Source organism: Zeus faber (assembly GCF_960531495.2).
Source record: "Zeus faber genome assembly, chromosome: 7".
In the NCBI taxonomy this organism is placed as follows: Eukaryota; Metazoa; Chordata; class Actinopteri; order Zeiformes; family Zeidae; genus Zeus; species Zeus faber.
In genome coordinates, this window is record NC_137203.1 from 6,273,214 (window position 1) to 6,298,914 (window position 25,701).

At 47.2% G+C, this 25,701-nt stretch overlaps 1 protein-coding gene across 2 annotated transcripts in view; it reads left to right on the top strand.

Annotated features, from left to right (window-relative positions):
• notch1b (notch receptor 1b) overlaps positions 1-23,722 on the top strand; it is a 49,402-nt gene extending 25,680 nt beyond the window's left edge. Inside the window, exons 12-34 of one of the 2 annotated variants that reach the window (XM_080003287.1) lie at positions 214-324; positions 1,890-2,082; positions 2,471-2,616; positions 3,327-3,440; positions 4,338-4,457; positions 4,714-4,866; positions 4,984-5,212; positions 5,964-6,165; positions 6,629-6,782; positions 7,357-7,541; positions 8,810-8,942; positions 9,780-10,037; positions 11,003-11,115; positions 11,724-12,295; positions 12,453-12,869; positions 14,101-14,249; positions 16,347-16,560; positions 16,903-16,993; positions 17,489-17,654; positions 19,090-19,388; positions 20,396-20,543; positions 20,687-20,784; positions 20,877-23,722. In XM_080003287.1, the coding sequence (XP_079859413.1) occupies positions 214-324; positions 1,890-2,082; positions 2,471-2,616; positions 3,327-3,440; positions 4,338-4,457; positions 4,714-4,866; positions 4,984-5,212; positions 5,964-6,165; positions 6,629-6,782; positions 7,357-7,541; positions 8,810-8,942; positions 9,780-10,037; positions 11,003-11,115; positions 11,724-12,295; positions 12,453-12,869; positions 14,101-14,249; positions 16,347-16,560; positions 16,903-16,993; positions 17,489-17,654; positions 19,090-19,388; positions 20,396-20,543; positions 20,687-20,784; positions 20,877-22,229 (5,618 nt within the window). In that variant the 3' untranslated portion in view covers positions 22,230-23,722. The remainder of the gene's footprint in view (positions 1-213; positions 325-1,889; positions 2,083-2,470; positions 2,617-3,326; positions 3,441-4,337; positions 4,458-4,713; positions 4,867-4,983; positions 5,213-5,963; positions 6,166-6,628; positions 6,783-7,356; positions 7,542-8,809; positions 8,943-9,779; positions 10,038-11,002; positions 11,116-11,723; positions 12,296-12,452; positions 12,870-14,100; positions 14,250-16,346; positions 16,561-16,902; positions 16,994-17,488; positions 17,655-19,089; positions 19,389-20,395; positions 20,544-20,686; positions 20,785-20,876) is intronic. The other variant, XM_080003288.1, reaches the window with a different exon arrangement.
• The last annotated feature ends 1,979 nt before the right edge of the window (positions 23,723-25,701 follow it).

A 25,701-nucleotide genomic window follows, 5' to 3' on the forward strand; every position in this document is an offset into this window, starting at 1 on the left:
ATCTGGGAAGGCTTTTATTGTCAGATATGATTTACTCCAGACATTCTCTAACGGCACAAATGTCTTGTCAATGAACTAACTGCGAAGTTGAACCATTTTGCTGAGGGCCCCCTGGAGCGTCATGAAGGACCCCCGGGCGGGCCCCCCGTGGAGAGCCGCCGATCTCACAAGATTCACCCATCGGAAGTTGACACAAATCCTCTCTTCTCCCAGGCGTCAACTGCGAAATCAACATCGACGACTGCAAGAGCAACCCCTGCGACTATGGCACCTGCATCGACAAGATCAACGGTTACGAATGTGCCTGCGAGCCCGGCTACACCGGTGAGTTTTCTCCGGGGGGGGGGGGGGGGGACTTGCTGGCGCCGAGGGTTTCCCGAGAGCTTGACGAAAAAAAAAAGAACCGAAAAGGCGGGACGGGAACAACGTCGTCGGTAAACTAAACGTGAAGCCAAGTGCGACGAAAGGCACCTGAGAAGGAGGTTCGTCGCTGTTGGAGGCGTCCGATCAGGCCACGTCTGGACGCCTTGCTGCTCCCAAGGTTCTCTGTTCCAGGTCGCGTTTACTAACCTTCCCCCTGTGCGTCCTCAGCCGTCGTCGCTCAACCGCCGTGAAACGCGAGTACCCTTTTTTTTTTTTTTTAAAGGGTTGCACCATCCGCCACCACGCCCTCAGCGTCGGGCCCCGGGGCCGCCATCGCCATCCAATCCTTTTCAGGGAGTGCAATCTGAAGACGGGGCGACGCGGCGCGCTGGAATCGACTGATTTATGTCAGGCTAAACGTGTCGCCTTCGCGAGGCCTCTCAGGTGACCGTGAGACAAAGCCGGTTTGGGGGCAGGCGGGCGGAGGAAGGGTGGGGAGATAAAGGTACGGGGACAGGACTGTGGGCCTGAAGGTGGGGGTGTGTGTGTGTGTGTGTGTGTGTGTGAGGGGGGGGGACAGATGGTGGGCGAGTAAGCACACTCCTCTGGGCCCTCGACCGGTGTCACTTTCCTGCCCCTCCCTGTCCCCAACCTGCCGTCGGTAGTACACGCAAGCTGCCCCGACCACAGAGAGACACACACACACACACACACACACACACACACACACACACACACACACACACACACAAGTCACTGGGGAGTTTCGCCGAAAGAAAAGATCGCCTGAAAGATTCCTGAAAGTGGAGCTTTTAAAAGGTTGCGATCTGGTCCCTGCTTTGCAGCTAAATGGGAGGCCTTTATGCCATGCGTGGCACCGGCCTGAATGCCATCGACGCTTCAAGTGACCGACAAAGGGCGACTCAAAAACACTTAACATTTTGGGGAATTAATACACACTTCTACTGTGACACGCAGGCCGGGGTGTGTGTGTGGCGGGTTCGGTCATTTCGCGAGTGAACAATCCGTCAGCCCCAAACTACCGATCCAAGTGCTGATCAGCTGTTAAAAAAAAAAAATACAGTTACTTAAAGTGGCGATCCAAATCAGTTTTGTGGTGGATTACAAATCTCAAATTTTCTCAGAAGTTTTCCTTCTTCTGATCAAAATTGTGGCTGTTCTTCCTCGGTCACGTGGGGCGGTGGGGATATCTTTTCATCTGAGAGCGCTCTTCTGTTTTTGGCGCCAGGTTTATGAAATTCACCTCGGCTGCCGTTCCCAATGTTTGCACCCTTGCCGGGAAAGGGTGGACCCGGCCACCAGCGACGAAAACAGCATGTAGCGGAGCACGTGGGCATAACGCAAATGCTGTTTCCTAAAAAGCGACAGCTGAACCCTAACCCTAAAATATGGCATCTTTTTTTAAACAAAACAATCGTACGAATTACCACTTTAATATAATAACAATGAAGTGGCCTCGGCCTTGGTACCGTAGCACACCCCTCTGAACCTCCGTGACTCTGCAGGTATGATGTGCAACATCAACATCAACGAGTGCGCCGACAACCCGTGCCACAACGGCGGCACCTGCATCGACGGCATCAACGGCTTCACCTGCGTGTGCCCGGAGGGTTACCACGACGACACCTGCTTCTCCCAGGTCAACGAGTGCCTCAGCAGCCCCTGCATCCACGGGCACTGCGAGGACAAGGTCAACGGGTGAGTCGAGGCATCGAGCCGACTTTTTAACCCGATCGTGTTTTAACTCTGAATCGAGGTTTGACACAAAACTTTTAACACGTAACCGCGGGTGTGGGATTTGAGTTTCTAAATATAAGTTTGATCACATTTAGAGACTCAGATCTTTCCAACCCATTTTTCTAACCGGGCATTCAGTGAATTGGACTGGATTCATTTGCACTTCAAAGCCTCGCGGAACTCTTGTTAAAGAACGAACGACGTGAAGACGACTAAATGTGAAATGCAATAAGGTACAAGCGGCTCGTTCTGCGCCCTGGTGATTTGTCTTCTCAGCATTTCTCTTTGTCCGTGTTTTGAAGCCGACGCGTGAATCAACTTCACTCCTATAATTGTTTTCTCCCCGCAGCTACAAGTGCCTGTGCGACTCGGGCTGGAGCGGCAAAAACTGCGACATCAACAACAACGAGTGCGAATCCAACCCGTGCATGAACGGAGGAACCTGCAAGGACATGACCAGCGGATACATCTGCACCTGCCGCATGGGCTTCACCGGTCAGTTGCTCCGCCGCGCGCGTCCCTAAGCTACGCCACTAAGCTACGCCCGAGCAATATAGAACGTAACTTTAATGCCCTGAAGTTACTCTGCATTTTGGATCGGCGGTTCTCTCGCCTCTCCACATCCCGGAGAATCGGTTTGATTGCGTATTTGACCACAGACGGCGTTTGATGGGATTTTGTCTTTGGGAGCCCCGATCTGTGAAACCAGCATCAAAACAGTCATTATTATACTGTGGTGTGTGGATGGGATGGTTTGAGCAGCCACACCTGACACTCATTGGTTGGGCTTATATACAATAAACTGGTGTCCACAACTCCTCGTCGTCGGGTTGTAGACACCAGTTTATTGTAGAGAGGAGGCTAGGTGGAATTATCACAGATGGATTATTATAGATTATTACAGATGGAACACGTCATGACAGGGCTCCTATCCTGAGTGAGTGTGAGTGTGACCAATGAGCAACAGGTATGCAGCCACCCTGACCCAATCACCTGGATCCAGGTCAGGTGTGGCCGCTCAAACCATCACATCTCCACGCCGTATATACATTCTCTAATGGTGCAAATGTCTTGTCAATGGAGTAATGGTGAAGTTGAACGATGAATCATGACGCTGGGGACCCTCTGGGACCTCCTGAAGGAACCCCACATTGAAAACCGCTGCTCATAATTATGTGTGTTTTCTATGTTGTCCGTTCCCACAGGGCCAAGCTGCCAGACCAACATAAACGAATGTGCCTCCAACCCCTGCCTGAACCAGGGAACGTGCATCGACGACGTGGCAGGCTACAAGTGCAACTGCGTTCTACCTTACACCGGTACCAAAATATTATTCAAAGCGCTGGATCTTCTTGTTATGTCCGCTTGGTTGTTGTGGCGCTTCCTGGCCCCTGGGAGACTTTCCAGGCCCAGCGTCCTCCAGGTCCCTGCGCACTGTGGGGGAAGGAGACGTGCCCTGGTTGGACGGAGCTCTGGAATGGAGTTCAGCGGCAAGGCTTCCTCGGGTCTTTAAAGTCACTGTTCCCCCGAGTGACCCCTGTCCTCCATGACGCTTCACGTCAAACGTCCCCGATAACGCAGAAGAAAAATATTTCACCCCCTCTGACCTCCCCTGTCCACTCCCTTCTTTTTTTTATTTGAGATGGCAGAAATTGATGCAATGCTTTCGGGGTCAGCTGTTCATTTTGGCTTGAGTGGTTTTTGGAAAGATTTTGGGGAAGGAAAAAAAATGCTGGATGCTGGAGTAATAAAGCGTTGTCGTTGGTGACGGGGTGGGAACAGGAGCTTGACACATTTCCTGTTTGCCTGCTTCCTGTCTCACAGAACAGCAAATGGCTTGACAATGGCCGGAAGCTGGAGCCGACTTCCTGTTGGAGCTGCGTGTTGTGGAAGCAGATAGGGAAACGCAGGCAGCGAGCACAGAGAGAGAGAGAGAGAGAGAGAGAGAGAGAGAGAGAGAGAGAGAGAGAGAAAAGAGGCCTGTGTCGCCAGAATCCTCAGATAGCACTGATTGAATGATGGTCCAATGCCCATTGGAGGCACTATCTGTGGGCCGGGTTATCTGTGGGCTCACGGCTTCCACAACTCCTGAAAACAATAATATTGATCAGTTTGAAATGTTTTTTTTCTGTGTGTGTGTGTGTGTGTGTGTGTGTGTGTGTGTGTGTGTGTGTGTGTGTGTGTGTGTGTGTGTGTGTGTGTGTGTGTGTGTGTAGGGGAAAACTGTGAGACCCTGCTGGCCCCCTGCAGTCCAAAGCCTTGTAAAAATGGAGGCGTGTGTAAGGAGTCGGACGACTACGAGAGCTTCTCCTGTGTGTGTCCTGAAGGATGGCAAGGTACAGTCTGGGAAAGCGGTCGTTGAAGGAGGCCAGTGTTTCAACCTGAACCTCGTCTGTCTTATCACTGGGGGTCAAGTCGGTTGACCCCAGCGCGATCGGCATCAGAATCCAGGAACAACGGGGCAATCGCAGACGCCAAAGAATGTGGTCGCGATTGCCCCATCGTTCCCCAATGTATTGCAGCTCCCTTTGTATACCTGTACGTACGCCTTCCGGGAACTCACCGTCCTTCCCTCTCCTCAACCTCCCTCAGGTCAGAAATGTGAAGTGGACATCGACGAGTGTGTGAAAAAGCCCTGTCGCAACGGAGCCGCCTGCCTGAACGCCATGGGCGGCTACAGCTGCCGCTGCAAACCGGGCTACACCGGGAACAACTGCGAGACGGACGTGGATGACTGCAAACCCAGTGAGTTGTACCATCCGGGTCCCGGACCCGCTCGTCAAAACTCTCAGGGTTTATCTTCATCGTAAAATCGGAGGCAACGATGACGACCGAGGCCTTCTTTTCTCTTCGCGCCGCCAGACCCCTGCAGCAACGGGGGCTTCTGCAAGGACGAGGTGAACGGCTTCCTGTGCACGTGCCTGCCCGGGTTCCGGGGCACCAAGTGCGAGGAGGACATCAACGAGTGCGAGAGCAACCCGTGCAAGAACGGCGCCAACTGCACCGACTGCGTCAACAGCTACACCTGCACCTGCCCGCCGGGCTTCAGCGGAATCCACTGCGAGAACAACACCCCGGACTGCACGGAGAGGTACGGACCAGGGGGCCCTGGATTTACTTCAGTATTGTGTCCCAGCATCAACGTCTCTTCTCTTGGAAGTAGTTATTAAAGCCTGTTTCCTTGTCCACTTCTGCCCCCTGTGGTGAAACATTGTATTGCACGGAAGTGACACACAGCACCTCCTCTCCTCCTGCGTTGTCTGACTTTGTACTAAATCTTAATTCTTCGTGTTTTTCAAAGAGTGGGAATCAAGTTGCGGACAACTTTTCAAACAATTCATGGAGATTTGCTTTCGCCGATCATTGGTAGTAGGCCTCCTTTTCCAAATTGTAGGTTGTCAGTCGTGGTGACTGACAGCCAGAGAGAGCTCTCCCAACGGGCTCCCGTCACACCTGTCACAATCATCAAACCTGTACTGAAGACTCTTGATAACACTGAACATTTTTAATATTGTGTTATTGGTCAGACTAGATAATTATAAAAAAAAGAATAATAATAATAATAACCTTTATTTCTATAGCACCTTTCATACCCAACATGTAACTCAAAGTGCTTTACATTAAAAGGAGGCCATCAGATGCATACATGATACATGATAAAGATTATATTCAGTCTGTGACCACCCCACACTAACAGACTGAGGTAAAACTGCCGTGATTTGGTTCTGACATTTTTCTATCAATTATCGTCTGGTGTCAGGTTGGAGTCATCTCCTCGCTACCCTCTCCTTTTTCAATGTACCGATCGGCCATTTTATTCCTATTCTCTGCTCTCCGTGCAGCTCCTGCTTCAACGGCGGCACGTGCATGGACGGGATCAACACCTTCACGTGCCTGTGCCCGGCGGGCTTCACCGGCAGCTACTGCCAGCACGACATCAACGAGTGCGACTCCAAGCCCTGCCTGAACGGAGGCACCTGCCAGGACAGCTACGGCACCTACAAGTGCATGTGTCCCCACGGCTACATGGGAGTCAACTGCCAGGTGGGGGCTGGCGGCGAGGCTGGTTATATATTTTGTTAAAAACAAAATATATAACCAAAATCATAAATAAATACTTTTCAGTTCATCAATATGTTTCCCCATTCTTGATATTGCTCTCAGTATTAAAATATGGGTTAATAACGTATCAATCATCATCAATCAACAATCAACATCACTTTCACTCAATTATAAAAGTCTTGGAAACCAACAACAGATGCATGGTTGCCAACCTGGCAACCACTTCTAAAAGTGAATTGTTTTTTTTCTTTGTTTTTTTTTTCAATTTTCTGTCTAACAGATCTTATTTAATTATACTATATCTAATTATAATTTATATCCGTATAAATGACATTTATGTTTAATTTTTGTTGTTATTGCATTACTGACGTCTTACTGTGGTTTATGTGTCTTACCTGTCTGACCGGCATGTTTCTGTGTGTGTTTCTCCTGGTCCCCCCAAAAGAACCTGGTGCGCTGGTGCGACTCCTTTCCCTGTAAGAACGGCGGGACGTGCTGGCAGACGGGCACGGCCTACAGCTGCGAGTGCCAGACGGGCTGGACGGGCCTGTACTGCGACGTGCCCAGCGTGTCCTGCGAGGTGGCGGCCAAGCAGAGAGGTAACCGGCGGGCAAACCTGCGGGTCACCAAAAAGCATTCAACCCATCCATCCACCTCCTTAAACCTGCACCGATCAGCACTGCGCGGCAACAGAACATGCGAAGCGACATTGCCGTTCATGTTTTAATTCAGACTAGGAAGATTAAGGATTGTCATTGGGAAAGAAAGGCAAAAATATACAAGGTTTGATTGTATTTATATACAAAATTGGTCTAGTCTTACTCGAACAGCAATAAAAAGATCTTAAATTGAAGAAAATCTATGATACCTGCAGATACCACCGATTCCTTTACACCGGGCTGTTCCACCGCGTCTCCACCGTCGCGCGCCCGCCTAAAGGGAAGTTCCACCACAAAGCTCTTCAAACCCCATTTAATCGGCTCCAGGCGTCGCTGGTTTAATCTTCCTTTGTGGCTGTGCCGAGTCGATCTCCCTCAAAGTGACGACGCGTGGATCGAAACGTGAAACGCGTTAAGATTGGGGTTTTTAAAGCTTATTGTGCGGAAATCACCGGGTGTCGTGACATTTCACTGCATCTTGAATCTTGATCCGTCACTGTACCTCCGTGCGCAGGCGTGGACGTGCTCCACCTGTGCCGCAACTCGGGGCAGTGTCTGGACGCGGGGAACACCCACTACTGCCACTGCCAAGTGGGCTACACGGGCAGCTACTGCGAGGAGCAGGTGGACGAGTGCACCCCCAACCCCTGCCAGAACGGGGCCACCTGCAACGACTTCCTGGGAGGATACTCCTGCAAGGTAGGACCGGGCCGGGGGTCGAAGGTCAGCCGAGGGGTTTCAAGAGATTCCCAGTAGCTGGTCATGTGTTCTGTAAGGATGTCCTCCCATGCTATCCCCCCTTTACTATCGAAAAATAATAATCTGTAACTCTGCTAACGTTAGGTTTTTCTAAAAATGAAGTTTTAATCACGTGATCAAGGGGAGTGTAGAGGTATAGAGTCCTTGTTTGGTATATTCTACCAAATGTTGTTTAAAATGTTCAGATTAAATGTGAGCTGCTGTTTGAAAACTTTGTTTAATGAGGGAATTAACCTGGAGAACGGTTCTTTCTGTTTACAAAACAATTTTTAAAAGTTCATGAGAGAATGATTATTGCATGTGGTGCTGCATTGCATAGGTGGTTTTGGCCCGCAGGTCTCATTTATTTGAATTTTATTAGAATTTAATACAAACTAACTAGTACCTATCAAGATAAGTTGTTATATCCAGGGAAATAAAAGTATAATAGATGAATTTGGTACATAAAAAAAAAGCCCTCCCAGGTAAAATGTTGAGGCATACAGCATATTGTTCTTTCTTTCTTTCTTTCTCTTTCTTTTTCTTTCTTTCTTCGTTTTTTGTTTTTTGTTTCTTTCTTTCTTTCATTCTTTGTTTGTTTGTTTGTTTCTTTCTTTCATTCTTTGTTTGTTTGTTTGTTTCTTTCATTCATTCTTTGTTTCTTTCTTTGTTGTTTCTTTCTTTCTTGTTCCCCACACCAGTGGGTGGACTAATGAAGAGGTTAGTTTGTAGATGATCACGCATGTTAATCTCTCCTGGAGTGCAGGATGTGGCACCCTGAACAGCCAGGTAAACAACAAGAAGCTGCCATCGATTTACTCTCCCACTCACTTCTCTCTCTCTCTCTCTCTCTTTTTCTCCCTCCCTCTCCCTTCTGACTCCTGATCTGCCATCTCAACCCTTCCCTCTCTACCTCTGTTCCTCCTCTGTTTCTCCCCTTTTCCTTCTCTCTCCCCCCTCTCTCCTCCCCCCCACCTCTCCCCTTCTCTCCCCCCTCCCTCTCTCTCTCTTTCTCTCTCTCCATCCTCTCTTTCACTCACTCCTTTCCCTCTCCTCTCTCCCTCTCTATGCCCCCCCTCTCTCCTTCCCTCCCTACCTCTCCCCGTCCCTCTCCTTCCCGCTCTCCCTCGCCTCTCTCTCTCTCTACCGCCCATCTCCCCCATCCCTCTCTCTTTTCCCCGGACACTCTCCCGCTCCACTCTCTCTCTCTCCCCCTCTCCCTCTCCCAGTGTATGCCAGGCTACGTGGGGACCAACTGCTCGGATGAGATCAATGAGTGCTTCTCGCAGCCGTGCCAGAACGGGGGCACCTGCATTGACCTGATCAATACCTACAAATGCTCCTGTCCCCGGGGGACGCAAGGTCAGCGGACCCCACGCACACTCCTCCGCAGACCCCCCCCCCCCCCCCCCACCTTATCCCATCCCATCCCACTCTCTCCATCCCCTCTTCCTCCGCGCTCCACGCTTCATTAATTAGGGCTTAACAGCGCCCAGGGCTTGTCTGAAAACTCCCACTCTCCTCTCCCCAACTTGTCCAAAGCACCATTGATTTTACCTTGGATATGAGGTGGAGGGGGAGCCCCCTTGGTTTGGTTAAAAAAGGGGCCGGTAGAGCCGGGCGCTTCCCCGAGTATCTGGTGTTGGTGGAAAAAAAAAAAAAAAAAAGATATCCGGTTAGTATAGTTCTATATTAAGACCTCCTTGTAAAACCTCATAAAATAACGTAGGCATTCTGAATCACCAGGGGAAAATAAAGGGACAAAAGAAAACCAATAAAAGGATAAAGGAAGCTCAAAATCTGGAAGTGAGCGGGTTGGTTGCGAAAGAGTATGCTCAGTTTAAACACAACTTTAATATAATTTTTTTTTAAGTTTAAAGGCAGAAAGGTAACTTCCTTTGATTTTTACTCAAAATGCCTTTTGTCTTACACTGAAACGAAAAACAAGTTGATGGATCAACTTAAGAATGTGAAAAAAAAAATTTGGGGGGTTTGTTTCAGTAAAATCTACAAATTCAGGTTAAAAAAAAATTGGTTTTACAAACTGAAATTGTCTTTTATAATTAAATTAAGTAAAACCAAATATAATTATACTACATATTTTTTGTAAAATTTCTGTAAATTGAAAAAGGTTCATTCTTTTCTTTTTTTACCATGGTTTTTTCGTCAGTGCATCTAAATAAACTGTCCTCCCCTCAGGCGTGCACTGCGAGATCAACATGGACGACTGCACCCCGTCCACCGACCCCGTCACCAACGAGCCCAAGTGCTTCAACAGGGGCACGTGCGTGGACCGCGTGGGGGGCTACCACTGCACCTGCTTGGCGGGCTACGTGGGCGAGCGCTGCGAGGGCGACGTCAACGAGTGCCTGTCCAACCCCTGCGACCCCCGCGGCACGCACAACTGCATCCAGCTCACCAACAACTACCGCTGCGAGTGCCGCACGGGCTACACCGGTAAGCACCCAAACTGACCAGAGGGGGGCGGGCGGCTACCTGGGGTGGGCCGTTGAGGTCAGGCTCGGCCGGGCAGCGCCCCCCAATATTTAAAACACGTGCCTTTGCCCTGCCCCCCCCCCCAATTAGAACTGAACCGTCAGCTGGTGCCTGAATTTTGCGTTTTCCTGAAAATGAATAGACATTTTTCACCATAAATTGATGGCGAAGGCACAAATTGCTGTGTAGAAAATGCAGGAAATGAAGCTCTAATTTTCCTGCGGTTTCCCCCCCGCTTTGTCATTCAGCCTGGATCTGTGCTTTGACATGTTGATGATGATTCATGACTTAGAAGGGTTTGCTCACAGATGTACTGTAGGTGGATCCAAACAGGACAGACTCACTTTGTCTTGTGTGTGGAAACTTGGCGTCGCTCACAGAGGCGTAGAACTCGGGCAGGAGTGGATGCCTCAAACTTGCCTCTGACCGTAGAGTCGCGGAAACGTTGACACTTTATATTTGCTTACCACACAAACATGTCAATAATAAATCCTGCTCTTCTGTGACGGGGAGACTTTCTCAGGCACTTGAGGCTCCGCAGAGCCATCGATACGTCTTTAAATGAAAGCAGGGGTCCTAAAACTACGGGCCCAGACGCTACATCCGGCCTGCCACACAATTGAATGCGGCCCCGCCACATGCTGAGAACATAGAGAATTAAATATAATTCATTTTTTATTAATTATGATGACGTGTCTATTTTTAAACAGACGCAAGAAAAACAGCATTGATATGCATGTCTTTGGAGAACGTTGAGAAAAATAATAAACAAAACAAACAAATTAATAAAATGAATAAACATGTTATTATGCAATTCACGAATGCGCTGGGTTAAAAAAGAAAGAAAGATAAACGTAACACCCTGGCCAGTGGCGCCCCACTTGAGTGTGAGACCCCAGCATTAAAGTGTCCCTGTTGCTCCCCAGGCCAGCGCTGCGACACAGTGTTTGACGGCTGTAAGGGTCGGCCCTGTCGTAACGGAGGAACCTGCGCCGTAGCGAGCAACACTCCCCACGGCTTCATCTGCAAATGTCCTCCTGTGAGTGTCCTCCCGCGCATGCATGAAACCCAATGAATTACAACACTTATATATTCAAATATACATCAGTTGTTACTCTACAGAAGAGCGTGTTTCAAGTATCTGTTCTCAATTAAGTGCTGAGATTTTCAAGTTTTACTCCACTACTTTTTTAAGTTAATCTCTACTTTTTACTCCGTTTCTACATACTTACTAAATAATTAGTACATTTGTTAAATTAATAAATTATTCATTAGGTACATATCCTTGTGAATTACTAAGCAGCAACGATACTATATTTTTTTGTAAATTGTAATGCATCTGCAGCAAACATGCCATATTTTAGGCTACTTTTAATACTCTAAGTACATAAAGTACTTATATAATTTTACTTAAGTTGCTTAAGGTACTAAAGGTATTTGTACTTTTAAGTAAAGGTACCAAGTAATCTGAGTACTTCTTCCACCATACATTATACAGAATGTTTGTGTGTATACAATGTATATATATATATATATATATATATATATATATATATATATATATATATATATATATACATACACACCCACATAAATAAATAACAATTTCCAATGATTCAATTATTGTAACTCTGTGATCTCCTTCAGGGTTTCACCGGCTCCTCGTGTGAGAACGACGCCATGGCCTGCGGGAGCCTCCACTGCCGCAACGGGGGCACGTGCATCTCGGGCCACAAGAGCCCCAAGTGCCTGTGCACGCCGGCCTTCACGGGCCCCGAGTGCCAGTACCCCACCGACAGCCCCTGCAACTCCGACCCCTGCTATAACGGCGGGACCTGCGAGTACACGTTGGAGGCGCCGTTCTACCACTGCGTCTGCCCGAACAATTTCAACGGCCTGCGCTGCCACATCCTGGACTACGGCTTCCCCGGCGGCTTGGGCCGCGACATCCTGCTGCCGTCCGAGGTGGAGGTGAGCTGCGAGATCCCGCAGTGCGCCGAGCGCCGCCTCAACAAGTACTGCGACATGCAGTGCAACAACCACGCCTGCAGCTGGGACGGCGGCGACTGCTCGCTCAACTTCAGTGACCCGTGGCAGAACTGCTCGGCAGCGCTGCAGTGCTGGCGCTACTTCAACGACGGCAAGTGCGACGCGCAGTGCGACAACGGCGGGTGCCTCTACGACGGCTTCGACTGCCAGAACCTGGAGGGGCAGTGCAAGTAAGTGGCGCCTCCTCTGGGGGGATTCATGGGTGTTGAAGGATTTTCACATTTCTCTGACTTCAGCCGGCCTGTAAGTGTCACCCTGGGGATGGAAAATACCCGCATGCCGTGCACGCCGTCACGGGGCCCTGTTCTGCTGTGCTCCGCCCCTCAGCCCGCTGTACGACCAGTACTGCAAGGACCACTACGCGGACGGACACTGCGACCAGGGCTGCAACAACGCAGAGTGCGAGTGGGACGGCCTGGACTGCGCCAACTACATGCCCGAGAAGCTGGTGGTGGGGCAGCTGATGCTGGTGGTGCAAATTGTGCCCGAGCAGCTCCTCAACAACTCCTTCGGCTTCCTGCGCGACCTGAGCCGCGTCCTCCACACCAACGTGGTGTTTCGGAAGGACCCGCAGGGCAACACCATGGTCTACCCCTACTACGGCAACGAGCAGGAGCTGAAGAAGCACAGGCGCTCGGTGGACGTCCCCGGGGAGGCGGGCGGCCCGGCGAAGAGGGGCCCGGCGGAGGCGGCGGGAGGGATCAGGCGGAGGCGAAGGGAGCTCGACCACATGCAGATCAAGGGGTGAGTTCAGAGTGGAACATCGTCTTCAAGAAATGGAGGATTCACAGGGTTTGAGTACCATGAAAAGTTTTGGCAATATTGGACCCCATGTGACCGGTCAAACCGGTCAGAATACCTTAAACAGGGGTCAACCTAATCCCAGCTAGACACACCAAGCGGACCTCCCCAAATGAAACAGGAGGGAACGTACCATATATAGGGACATAGCCAAACCAAAATAGACACACGAGGGGTGAAACAAATTTTTTTTTTCTATTATTCTCATAGGTGCGAATGCACTTAACACACTCACACACACACACACACACACAGACCCATCCAGAAAGGCCCCTAATTGGGAGATTGGGAGCCCACCTGAGCACAGTGTCAACAGCGCCCCAGGCGGGAATCGAACCCAGGACCTTCTTGCTGTGAGGCAGCAGTGAGCCACCGTGCCAATAAATTCAAAATAAGAACAAAACATTCATCTATAAAAAGGGATTATTGTTAAAGTTAATACAAAATAAACCACCCCCCATGAGTTTGAACTGAATGGACTATTCCACAGCTTGTTAAGAACTGCAGCTGTGGACGTGTTGTCCGTTCTAGAGAGCAGGGGTAACTAACTTAAATGCCAGCAATAAAACATGTGTTATATGAAACAAAACCTCTGTGTCACTAGTATTCGGGTGTAAAAAGATAAGTTATTACAAAAATAGGGAAAATATAGAGCCAGTTTGAACTTAGACTGTGTGGGCGTGGTAGCTTCCATCACGTTACCCAAAGCTCTGCAAGTCAAGAACAAGGTTCTATTGATTTGTAAGATTCCACAATCATATCTTTCCATCCTTCCATTTTTCTTAAACAATGTCTAAAAATGTGAATTTGGGGCCGAATTTTTTTTGTCCGTCCAAATTTTTATATTTTTTTATGGTCTTATCAATACATTTTCTTCATAAGGTGGAGGACTACGCTATTACAGCATAGTGGTTTGAAAAAAGATAATTAAGTTGTCAACTAAAACTCCATGATGATGGTGACAGCCACAGGCGGAGGAACTGGCATTCCAGTGACATAACGGCCACCGCCCACCGACCATTTCTGCCCAAAAAAAGTCAAAAGACGGACCGGCCCTTCTGGCCTGTCGGCCCAGCTGCACGCTCCCGGTGGCCGGTCCCTCCCTGCTTTCCACCCGTTGAGTCTTTTTTTTTTTTTTTTTTTTAAACAAGACCTCTCCGCACTCTCTCCCCAGCTCCATCGTGCATCTGGAGATCGACAACCGCCACTGTTTCCAGCAGTCCTCCGAGTGTTTCCAGAGCACCAGTGACGTGGCGGCCTTCCTGGGGGCCCTCGCCTCCAGCGGCAAACTCAAGGTCCCCTACATCATCGAGGCCATTCACAGTGAGTTCCGGAGTTGTACGGAGTACATGTCTCAAAGGGAAGGAGGCGGTAACTAAAGAAACACTGATTTAAATAAAACCTCCGTGGAACACTCCAGCAGGGAGACTGGTGACCGGTAGAATTTGACGGCAGCGCCAATCTGCGCACGCAGGGTTTTTACTAAACTGGCAACAAAAAGGCTGCTGGCCAAACATAGAACAGAAATATGAAGTAAAAGTAATCACCCGTCTCTGTTTCTCGTTGGTCGCTCTCTGGTCCGCAGGCGTTTCTGCCTCCTGCACCACGCAGCCCTCACTGAAAGAAAACGGACCGGATGTGACCCGCGGGCCCCCGATCCGTCGCGGGCGCGCCCCCCCATGAGCCCCCCCAAGACAGCGTTGTCGTAAGGGGTAATCGGGAGCGTAAACTGGAATTTGGGGGGCCAACCAGCGAGGTGCCAAGCGGGGTCAGATGAAGTTAATTATGTTGACGTTTATACAAGCTTCAACTCAAGACGCACACACCTGCGTACACGCTGCGGTACCACAATTTGGGAGAAGAACAAACCTCAACACAAATCTGCAAAGATTTTACCTAATTTAGAAAAAGCCACATCGCCAATTTGACTTAATTTTAATGTATTTTTATTGACAATCTTTTATGTAATTAATAATTTGTATAAACTATCAATTATCAAATGACTAAAATATGACTGAAACAAATATGCATTCTCGTCAAACGTCTTTGAGAGAAACTGAATCTCGCTCGTCTGTTAAAATGAGGATATTTGTGTGAATTCAGATGAATAAATGCGCGAATGGAAAAAGTCAAAAATGCACCGTTCTTTCTGCTTTTAACTGTGAGCCGCCCGCTCACAGGAGCCCAGGATATAAGGCCTGCCGCGAGTCTTAAAACGCACACGCACACGCGCTCAGACGCATCTAAGTAGATAAGACACGCGTGCTTCCAGACGCTCTCAAACTAAAGGTATTTCAGGTCTTCACCCTTTCGCTCTTTGATTGTGTATTTGTAATGCGGCCGCGAACAAATGCAATTGTGAATCTCAAGGCCTAAACAATCAATCCTTCCCTCAGTGTGTAAATCCATTGGCTTCGGGCTCCAAAACGGTTAATTGCTGCAAATCAACTCATCCAACTGCCCCCCCCCCCCCACACACACACACACACACACACACCACACAATATGCCATTCTCTCTCTCTCTCAGCATAGCTCTTTCTCAAAACCCGACACGTTTACATCCACAGACACTTGTACATAAACACACATGCAAGCACACACCTTTACATGCACACACACAAGCGCGCGCGAGCGCACACACACACACACACACACACACACACGCTTCATCCCACAGTGTGAGCGGCTGCTGCAACCTTCACCTCGCTGAATGTAATACCAGGACTTAATGCATCTCCAAGGGTTTAGGTTGGGGGAGTTTATCATTTCAAAATCGTTAGTGGGAAAAAAAGGAAAAAAAAAAGAAGGGGAAAAATTGATCGGGAGTGTGCTAGAAGTTGGGAGTCTTTGTTATCTTGAAAATCCTAATAAATCCTTCGTCTTTACAGCTTAAAGCGCGTGCAGTAATTTGAAGTTCATTAATCCCCCACCCCCACCCCCCCACTCACCGCGCTTGCTCGCTCTCTCTCTCTCTCTCTCTCTCTTTTCCCCCCTTAAAGAAGAAATGGTAAAGTTGTCTCTTGGTACCCTGGGTTGAGGAGGGAGAAAGGAGCTGGTGATGTTCTTTTTTTCCTCTTTTATCAAGTCCAATCCCCCTTTCTTTTCTTTTTTTTTTTTTTTGATGAGAACTGGTTAGCAATTCTGATTATTACCGAACAGATAGAAGCGGCTCGCTTTACCAAACCGCAGAGCTTGTCAGTCGGTTCCTGGCGCTGGCTGGCGGCGGTGGTGGTGGCGGTCGGTGGTCGGTGGTGGTGCTACTGGTGGTGCTGGACAGACTGGGGAGAGAGGGAACTGCCGGGGGAAGGCGAAAGAGCCCCGAGAGCCCTCCGATCCGGTCCTGTGGAGTCGGGGGTCTCGACTTCCCCCGGTCCGTCCCGTGGTCCGTCCCCTGACCATGCCGTCCGTCTTCCGTCCAGGCGACATAGACACCGAGAAGGTGAGCAACCACTACACCATCTACGCGACCCTGTGCGGCGTGTCCCTGCTGGCGGTGTTCGGCGTCGGCATGGTGGTGTCCCGAAAGCGCCGCCACGAGCACGGCCGCCTGTGGCTCCCCGAGGGCTTCAAGACCAACGAGACCAGCAAGAAGAAGAGGCGCGAGCCTGTCGGCGAGGATTCCGTGGGATTAAAGTAAGTTGTCGTCGTCGCGTCGCTTTTTAAATGTATTTATTTATTTTTCTTTTGGAAGGTAACGTTTGGGACAACTTGGGTGTAAACGGTGATCATAGAAGTTGGGGCTGGGTGGGTGGGTCCCGTCCCCTGGATCATTAACTATGATGCCACGTCAGGTTTGGGTGTTTTAATTGACTTGTGGGAGGGTGGGACAGGGGCGTCGGTGGCTGGGATTCAAGCAATGCTTTTGCGTTTTTTCGCCGTTGCCGCAGCGCTGAGGCCGGATGAGCGGCTTGTCGGTGACGGGCGCGTTAGTGGAGTGTTTGTGGATTTTCAGTGGGATTTTGTTGTTGACCCTAGGCCACTGAAGAACACTTCAGACATATCGTTGATGGATGACACCCAGAATGACTGGGGAGACGAGGAGCCGTCGGACGCCAAGCGCTTCAGGGTGGGTGGACAGAGGCTTTTGATTTTTTGTTTATTTTTTGTGGTCATTTTTACACTCCTTTAAAATGTATATCCTGTATATCTATAAATTATAATATATTAATAATTGGATAAATTCTATTTAGTAAAAAACATTTTTTTATAAATGTATATACATTTTGTTGAGATTTGCTGATCTGGCAAATGGAAAATTGTCTTCCAGATCAGATTTTTTTTTATTTTATTTTACAAAAAATATATTTTTATACATAAAAGATTATATTTCTATATATAAATTGTAAATATATGTTTCTTATTTTACATAATTATATATATATTGGAATATCTTTTATTCAACGATTAGGAATTATTCAGAAAATGGTTAGATTTCTTAAGCTGTTTTTTTTGTTTGTTTTAATACATTTTGACCTTTCCTCGTAACTTGGCTAATTCTCGTGTCGTTCCCGTGATAATTCTTCACGGCTTAATTCCCCCGTTTTCCCTTTTCGCCCCCTAGCAGTATGAAGAGCAGGCCATTCTGGAGCTGGACGACCAGACGGACCGCCGGCAGTGGACCCAGCAGCATCTGGACGCCGCCGACCTGCGCATCCCCTCCATTGCTCCCACTCCCCCCCAGGGCGAGATCGAGAACGACTGCATGGACGTCAACGTCCGCGGACCAGGTGGGTGAACAACGCCGTGGGGTCCCGTCAGGGAAGAATCTGGACAACATCTATCAACGTTTATTTTGACACCTTTGATTGGCTTGGTTATCAAGAAAATATGATTAATTTTTTGGTTTGTGACAAAGCAACCTAAAACAAAACATTTATAAGTTGAATTTTTGGTGTTGCATAAAGACAAAACATTTTTGACAAGATATTTTTTGTCAACAAACTTGTAGCGTAGAAAGAAGTGCTTTGAGTAGCTCATGATCATTTTCTAAATCTTGATATAAATGTTGTGATTTTATTATTATAATAATAATAATAATAATAATAATAATAATAATAATAATAACAAAATTGTTATTAATATAGTATTGTTTTACAGTGTAATTGTGCTGGAAAATATATTTCAAATTGAGTTCTCAAATATATCTACTTTTTTTTTCTTTTTTTTAAATTGAGGTTGCTATACATTTTGTTCAGGCTGAAAGTTGACATTATCATTTGAGATTTTCAAGTCAGATTCCTCCTGTCTGTAAACCTTTTCCAAAAATCTAAGGATTTAACCATCATCCACAATGAAAATATTTCTCTATGAAGTGAAATGACTCAAGCTGAGGGATTCTTACCTTGTCTGTGCAAACATGTGCGTGTGTGTGTGTGCGTGCGCGCGTGCACACGTGCGTGTGTGGGTGCGCGCACGCATCCAGGAGCAGCTAATGCCGTGTCCTCAGGGCAGGGGGATCTTCTTCAAAGCAGTGAGCTGGAAGCCATGCGCCTCGGGGGAAACACTGATTCCTGCTCGGATGAATCATTTGACCAGTAATGGGTCCCTGTTTCTCTTATGCCATATTAATAAGACCAATAAAGGCGTCAAAACAAAAACAACATTTTGTGCTAAGTGCCAAATCCCCTCAAGAGAATCTAAGAATAATCAAAAGTAACAGGGTTAAAAACTAGAGCCCAGACTTTTTCTTTCCCCGCGGCGGATCAATGCTCCCGAATCGACCAAATCTGCAAGATCTGGGGCTTGCTCTCCTTTTGAAGAGGAGAAAACCCATCCAAGTCTGCCGACTGAGCTGCCTCTCACTGATAGATGATAATGTGTCGTTTTTCCAGCCGCCCAGCTTTAGCAAGCCTCCACCCCCCCTCCCCTCGCACCCCAGCATCCCCTTCCCTCTGAAGCCCCCCTCATGGCGGGGCTTGATCAGAATCAGTTATCGAAAGGGAAGAGCTGTGATGATTCAACCTCGGCCAGAGCGTCAAATCCACATTCGATTTGTTGTTTGCTTTGTTTTGATCTCCACCGGCACTTTGAAGTGTCGGCTCCCGTCTGATTTGTCCGCCCGTCTGGCGGTACCCGGGGCCCGGGCAGCGCTGACCAAGCATCCCGTCGCCCGCCTCCGGCCCCTGGTGGCGCCTAACCCTGGTCTTCCTTCCTCCCTTCCAGATGGATTCACCCCCCTGATGATCGCCTCCTGCAGTGGCGGAGGTCTGGAGACGGGCAACAGTGAGGAGGAAGAAGACGCCTCCGCTAGCGTTATCAACGACTTCATCTACCAGGGCGCCAACCTCCACAACCAGACCGACCGCACGGGGGAGACCGCGCTCCACCTGGCGGCACGCTACGCCCGCTCCGACGCCGCCAAACGCCTGCTGGAGGCCAGCGCCGACGCCAACATCCCGGACAACATGGGCCGGTCGCCACTGCACGCCGCTGTGGCCGCCGACGCACAGGGAGTCTTCCAGGTGGGTGCATGAGCAGGAGCCTGTTAAATATTAATACAAAAATGGAGATAAGATCAGATACATTTGGTACAAGATAAATAGTAGTGTACGATAAAGTGGACATATTATAAAAAACTCACTTTTTCAGTCTTGTGGACAAACATTTGGGTCTCTGATGGAATTACTAACACACAAACTGTGAAATAATACAACCCAGTCAGTTTGTTGTGAGCTGTCTGTTTCAGAAAACGTGATTGAACAAGCTGTTCAGGTTTGTGACCCCTTCCTATGTCACATGGGGCCTCAGTAGAATTAGACCACACCCCACCTTAGTAACTCCACCCACGGCTGGAGAACTACCAAGCGCCGCCAGACCGCTAAGCATGGGAACTGCTCTGTTGGAGCACAAATCTTTTTGAAAGAAAGAGGAATCAAACTTTTGAATTAGGCTTTGTAGATCTAATATGAGTGAAGATTCAGCAACGGGATTGTTTACTTCTCACCTCAAAAATGTTCAGAAACAGATATTGGTGGACTGATGAGGTGACATAAGTGAAGGTTGACATATCTAATACAACGGAACTCTACTACTCATGTTCAAACCCCATTGGCTCACAGAACTAGGGGCCTCAGGAGGGAGGCGACAGCGCATCAGGAACAGGAGGGACTTTGAGGGATGTAAGAATGGCTAGAATGCATAATCTGAGTGGTATTTTCAGCACAATACTTCAAAGACGTGTTCTGGGGACATCAGAGACCTATATTAACTTGTTGAAAAGACGCATAACGGGTCCACTTTAAAGTGATTTTAAGATTTTAGATAGATTTTAAAAAGTTAAAACGGAATTTAGAAAATTAAGAAATATATAAAACCAGGAGGAAAATTGAAGCAGAGAAAATTCACAAAATTGTGACTGCAGAGGATGTTTCAATGAGGATGTGCTTGGGGAAAACCCAAGTCAGAGCGGTCAACATGTTTATCTCTTTCTTTTTAGAAACTCACATTTGACTTTTGTTTGTTTTGTTAGATCCTGATAAGGAACCGGGCCACAGACCTGGATTCCCGCATGCACGACGGGACGACGCCGCTGATTTTGGCTGCCAGGCTGGCGGTGGAGGGAATGGTGGAGGAGCTCATCAACTGCCACGCCGACGTGAACGCCATAGATGATTTTGGTACGGCTGATGACATCACGCCCGTTGAGAGAAAAAATAAAAAACCTCAACGCCGAATATTATATTTGTTAAAAGCCTCCTACTCAAACGGAATGGGCCGATTTTTGTTCTTCCAAACTTAGAGGAGTGTTTCTGTCATTTAGGTAAATCTGCGTTGCACTGGGCGGCTGCTGTCAACAACGTGGAAGCAGCCATTGTTCTTCTGAAGAATGGTGCCAATAAGGACATGCAAAATAACAAGGTTTGATTTAACTTTGACATTCTTAAACATTCTTCAATTTGCATCCGTGCAACCGTTAAAATTTGGGTCCCCGTCTGTCTTCTCTGGTTCAGGAGGAGACGCCGCTGTTCCTCGCCGCCAGGGAAGGAAGCTACGAGACGGCCAAGGTCTTGTTGGAGCACTTTGCCAACCGAGAGATCACTGACCACATGGACCGGCTGCCGCGGGACATCGCCCAGGAGCGCATGCACCACGACATCGTGCGGCTGATGGACGAATACAACCTGGTGCGGAGTCCTCCCATGCACGGGGGCTCGCTCGGCACCACCCTGTCCCCGCCCCTCTGCTCGCCCAACGGCTACCTGGGCGGCATGAAGCAGCACCCGGCCCAGGGCCAAGGCCAGGGCAAGAAGGCACGCAAGCCCAGCGCAAAGGGAATCGGCTGCAAGGACGGCAAAGACATGAAGGCCAAGAAGAAGAACTCCCACGACGGGAAGTCCGGCAGTCTGCTGGACGGCTCAGGGGTGCTGTCGCCGGTGGACTCCCTAGAATCCCCACACGGCTACATCTCTGACGTGGCGTCCCCGCCCATGATGACCTCGCCCTTCCAGCAGTCGCCGTCCGTCTCTCTCAGCCACATGCAGGGCATGTCCGAACCCCACATGGGCATCAACCACATGGTCATGCCCAACAAGCAGGAGCTGGCGCGCATGCAGTTCGATCCCCTTCCTCCGCGTCTCACCCACCTTCCCGTGTCGGGCTCGGGTCAGGGCCCCCTGAATGGCCAATGTGATTGGCTCTCCAGGATGCATGGTAACCTGAGCCAGCCGTTCAACCCCATGAGGGGGGGGCCCAGTGGGCAGGGAGGCTTGCATCCGGGAGGCCAGCACGCCTTGATGACCTCCCTCCACAACGGCCACCCCGCCACCAGCCTGTCTCAGATGATGAGCTATCAGGGGATGCAGAACACCAGACTGGGACCGCAGCCCCACATCATGCAGCAGCAGGCTCAGCAGATGCAGCAGATGCAGAATCTGCAGCAGATCCAGCAGCAGAGTGTCCAGCTGCAACATCAGAACTCGAGTAGCACAAGCAGCCAGCCCTTCATCGGCGGAGACCTGAGTTCTCCAGAGCTCCAGCAGGGCACAGGCAGCTCCAGCATGCCCATCCACACCATCCTGCCCCAGGAGACCCAGATAATACCCCCCTCCCTCAACCAGTCCATGCCCAGCACCCAGTTCCTCACCCCGCCCTCCCAGCACAGCTACTCCGGCCCCATGGACAACACCCCCAGCCACCAGCTCCAGGTGCCTGACCACCCCTTTCTGACCCCTTCCCCCGGCTCCCCTGACCAGTGGTCCAGCTCCTCCCCGCATTCCAACATGTCCGACTGGTCGGAGGGCATCTCGAGTCCACCGACCAGCATGCAGTCTCACATCGGACACATACCGGAACAATTTAAGTGACAATTTCTATTCTACCGCTATGCCCAGAAGAATATTTTTATATGAGAATGGCACTCAAAACAAAACAAAACAAAACAAGAAAAAAAGGTTGTGAAAAGGTTTTTTTTTTTCTTTTTTTTATATCTGCTTTTATACTAACATCAAGAAAAGCCTTTGTTTGATGCATTTTCATTTTATTTATTAATGTCTTATTTATACTTTCCATCGCCTGCTTAAAGAAATTGAGGGATCCATGGTGTTGGGTCACATGCAGGAGAGAGAAAGTCCTTTTGGAGAAATTAGAGCCCTCTGTTGTATTTGTTAGTGCTTCTTTTCTGCACCAAACCAACTCACAGCATACACTGGGTATTTATTTGTTCAATGATTTATGGTGTTTACCTTTTTTTCCATTTGAGTTGTCAATCTTTGTTTATATTTTGCAAATTTTTTTTATACGTAGTCTTTTGTATAAACTGCAATGATTTAAGGGCATTTTACTGAGCAGTCTTTTTAAGTTCCAGTGTTACATCAATTTATGTGTGAAATGTTTCCAAGTTTGTTTGTTTTTTTCAAAGTTGTGAATGTTGTCAGAACAAATGTTCATAAATAAATGTGTCCTATATTTCATGCACATGTACTGTACGACTTTTGAGCTTTTTTTTCCAATTTTAGTCCCCAGCTCATTCCTAATTACAGTTCCGTTGGTGAAATGTACTGGTTGCCACTTGGATTGGCTGTTCTCGCACATGCAGGGTGGATGTGACCAGTTGTACAGTAATTTAGCGCCATGTTGGAGATTATTATTTGGAAGTTGTCTAAGAACTGGCCTAGTGGCCACATTTCGTTGTCAAGGGGGACTTGGAGAATTCCCTTTCCCTCTCCCTCCAGTAAGTTTGAGCCTATGGCTATGTTCCCTTTTTGTAAATATGTTAAGCATTTTCCCTGTAAGCAGGATTTTGTTTCAGAAATCTGATGTCTTAAGCATGCCATTCAGATGGAGACGTCTCACAACTGTCAACAGTTTTAAAGTGTTCCACACCGAACATATTATTTTACCCATTGTCCCTGAGGCATAGATACACCTAAAATATATCGACATAAATTCTATCATTATAAGACATTTTTATTTTTTCCAGAAAATAAATTCATAAATATTAAGGTTTTATAAATACATTTAATTAATTTAAAAAATGTATTTACTGTTAAGAATCCATAAGAATCCAAGATGGATTTATTTTAGTCTATTCTATATGGGAATGTGTTGACTAAATTGTTGTCTATCATATTAATTTCAGTACTTTGCGAGACACTCCATGGTATCGTTCTCAAAATGTTATAATTCAATTGAACCTTATGCTGTAGTGAAATTGTAATATCCGCATTATGTTTTCATCCTGTTATAAAGCTATAAGTTTGTAAGATTTTTATTTTTCCTCTCAATTTCTGCCTGTAAAAATGTTATTCAGTTTGTAAAAATGTTACTTGTTATAATAAAGGGCGCCTCTGTGTCTTGATATGGATGTTATTGATTTGGGTGCTTTTCTTCTCCAAACTCTAGGCCGATGGAATTTTTTGCTTTGTAACCTGGCTTTCATTTTTCAGTTTAAAATCTTGAATCTTGATGATAAATTAGACACAGACCTTAAACATTTATTTAACTATAGTTTTATTGTTAAATAGGTAAATATTTATCATTTATTTAATAGATATTTTACACAATATACTCTTTTAGTTGATTTACACTGATATAGATTTTGGGTAACTGTTATTGCCATTTAAATGTATTTAATAACCTTGATTTGTACAGAATAGCATCTTCCATACACAACATGGAAGGAAATGTTATAATGATAATTTCCGTATAATTTACCAATTAAATCAACAAATTCCAATTAAAGAATCGCATGAGACATTTGAGCACACAGGACTGATATTCCTTCATTAACATAGATAGCTCATCATTATTGGACACACTCATGTTATTTGGACAAAGTAATTCATCTCACCGAAATCCAACGGAAAACATTTCACACGGTTTGTCTCCATCTTGAGGTGAATGTTTTAAGCGCGTCTACTTCAAGTCTGCAGAAGGACAATAACAGCACAACAAAGTAAATAAGTAAGACATTTGACGTGTTATTTCTAATCAATAATGCAACATTCATTCATGACCCTAAATCATATAATAATAACAATGATAAAAATAATAATAAATAAATAAATAATAATAATAATAATAATGATGATAATAATGATTATAATAATAATAATAAATATAGCTTCAGGCAGCAATACACAGGGTCCACTTTAGTCATGTGAGATACATATTACAGTTCTCTGGATTCTGTGCAACGTAGCACGAGTTAACATTTTTGGATTTTTAAGACCACTCAGGGACGAACCGGAGATTAATATAACATTAGTTCAAGACGTCACAAAGTGACTCAAAATTGTAACGCCAATGTTCTTCAATTTTCTGTGAATTTCTAAAGTTTTATCGATATTTCCTGTTCCAGATGTAGATCGGTGTGAATCAAACTTGGACGACAACACGTATGAAACGTCCCCATTTCAAGAGGACCTCAACCAATGATCATGAGTTCTAATGTGACATCAAGGTGATCTGTGATTTTGGCAGCAATACGGGGTCCACATTACTCATTTTAGGCACGTGTTACATTATTATTATTTATTTTTTGTAATGCAGCAAAATCTACTGAACTTATAAACATCAAATGTTCATGTAATTCCACGAATCAAACTTTCATGGAAAGAAGAAGAAGAAAGAAACAGTCTTTAATCGTCACACGACACTCCACAACACATGCTTGCACACACACACACATGCACATGCTTGATGGTGGCCGGTGAAATGGATCCTCTGCTTTTGACCCATCCTGGCTTGTCCTTCCTCCGGGGGCACAGCCAGGAGCAGTGGGCAGCGTACGTGGACGCGCCCGGGGACCAGGTGATAAGTGTCCATTGCTGGTCAGACCATGATGGGTGCATGTTTTTGGTGGGGGTCCTTACTGACGTGAGGTGGAGGAAACCCCATGTGAGCACGGGGAGAACATGCAAACTCCACACAGAAAGGCTCCTGTTTGGGAGATAACCCGCCGGAGCACGGTGCCAACAGCGCCCCAGGCGGGAATCGAATGGCATCACGTACAAAGCATTTCCATTTCAACCCGACGTCAAACATTGTTTTTAAGTTGTAATGTGACATAGTGTTGTATGAGATAGGTCGGTTCTAAATTTCTAAATCGATGCGAATCAACGATTGCAAAACAGGATTTCTGCTCAATAATTGTACATGATCCTCCAGAAATGGTTAATAAACATGCATCATTATTATTTGGCAGTAATTTCTTAATATAGAAATACATGTTTTTTAAAATTACTACTTTATTGTAATTTTCTGTTAATAATGTAGAATTGGAAAATCAGTTTAATAGATGACTTATTAATTTATGTAACTTTAACATTAATTTGT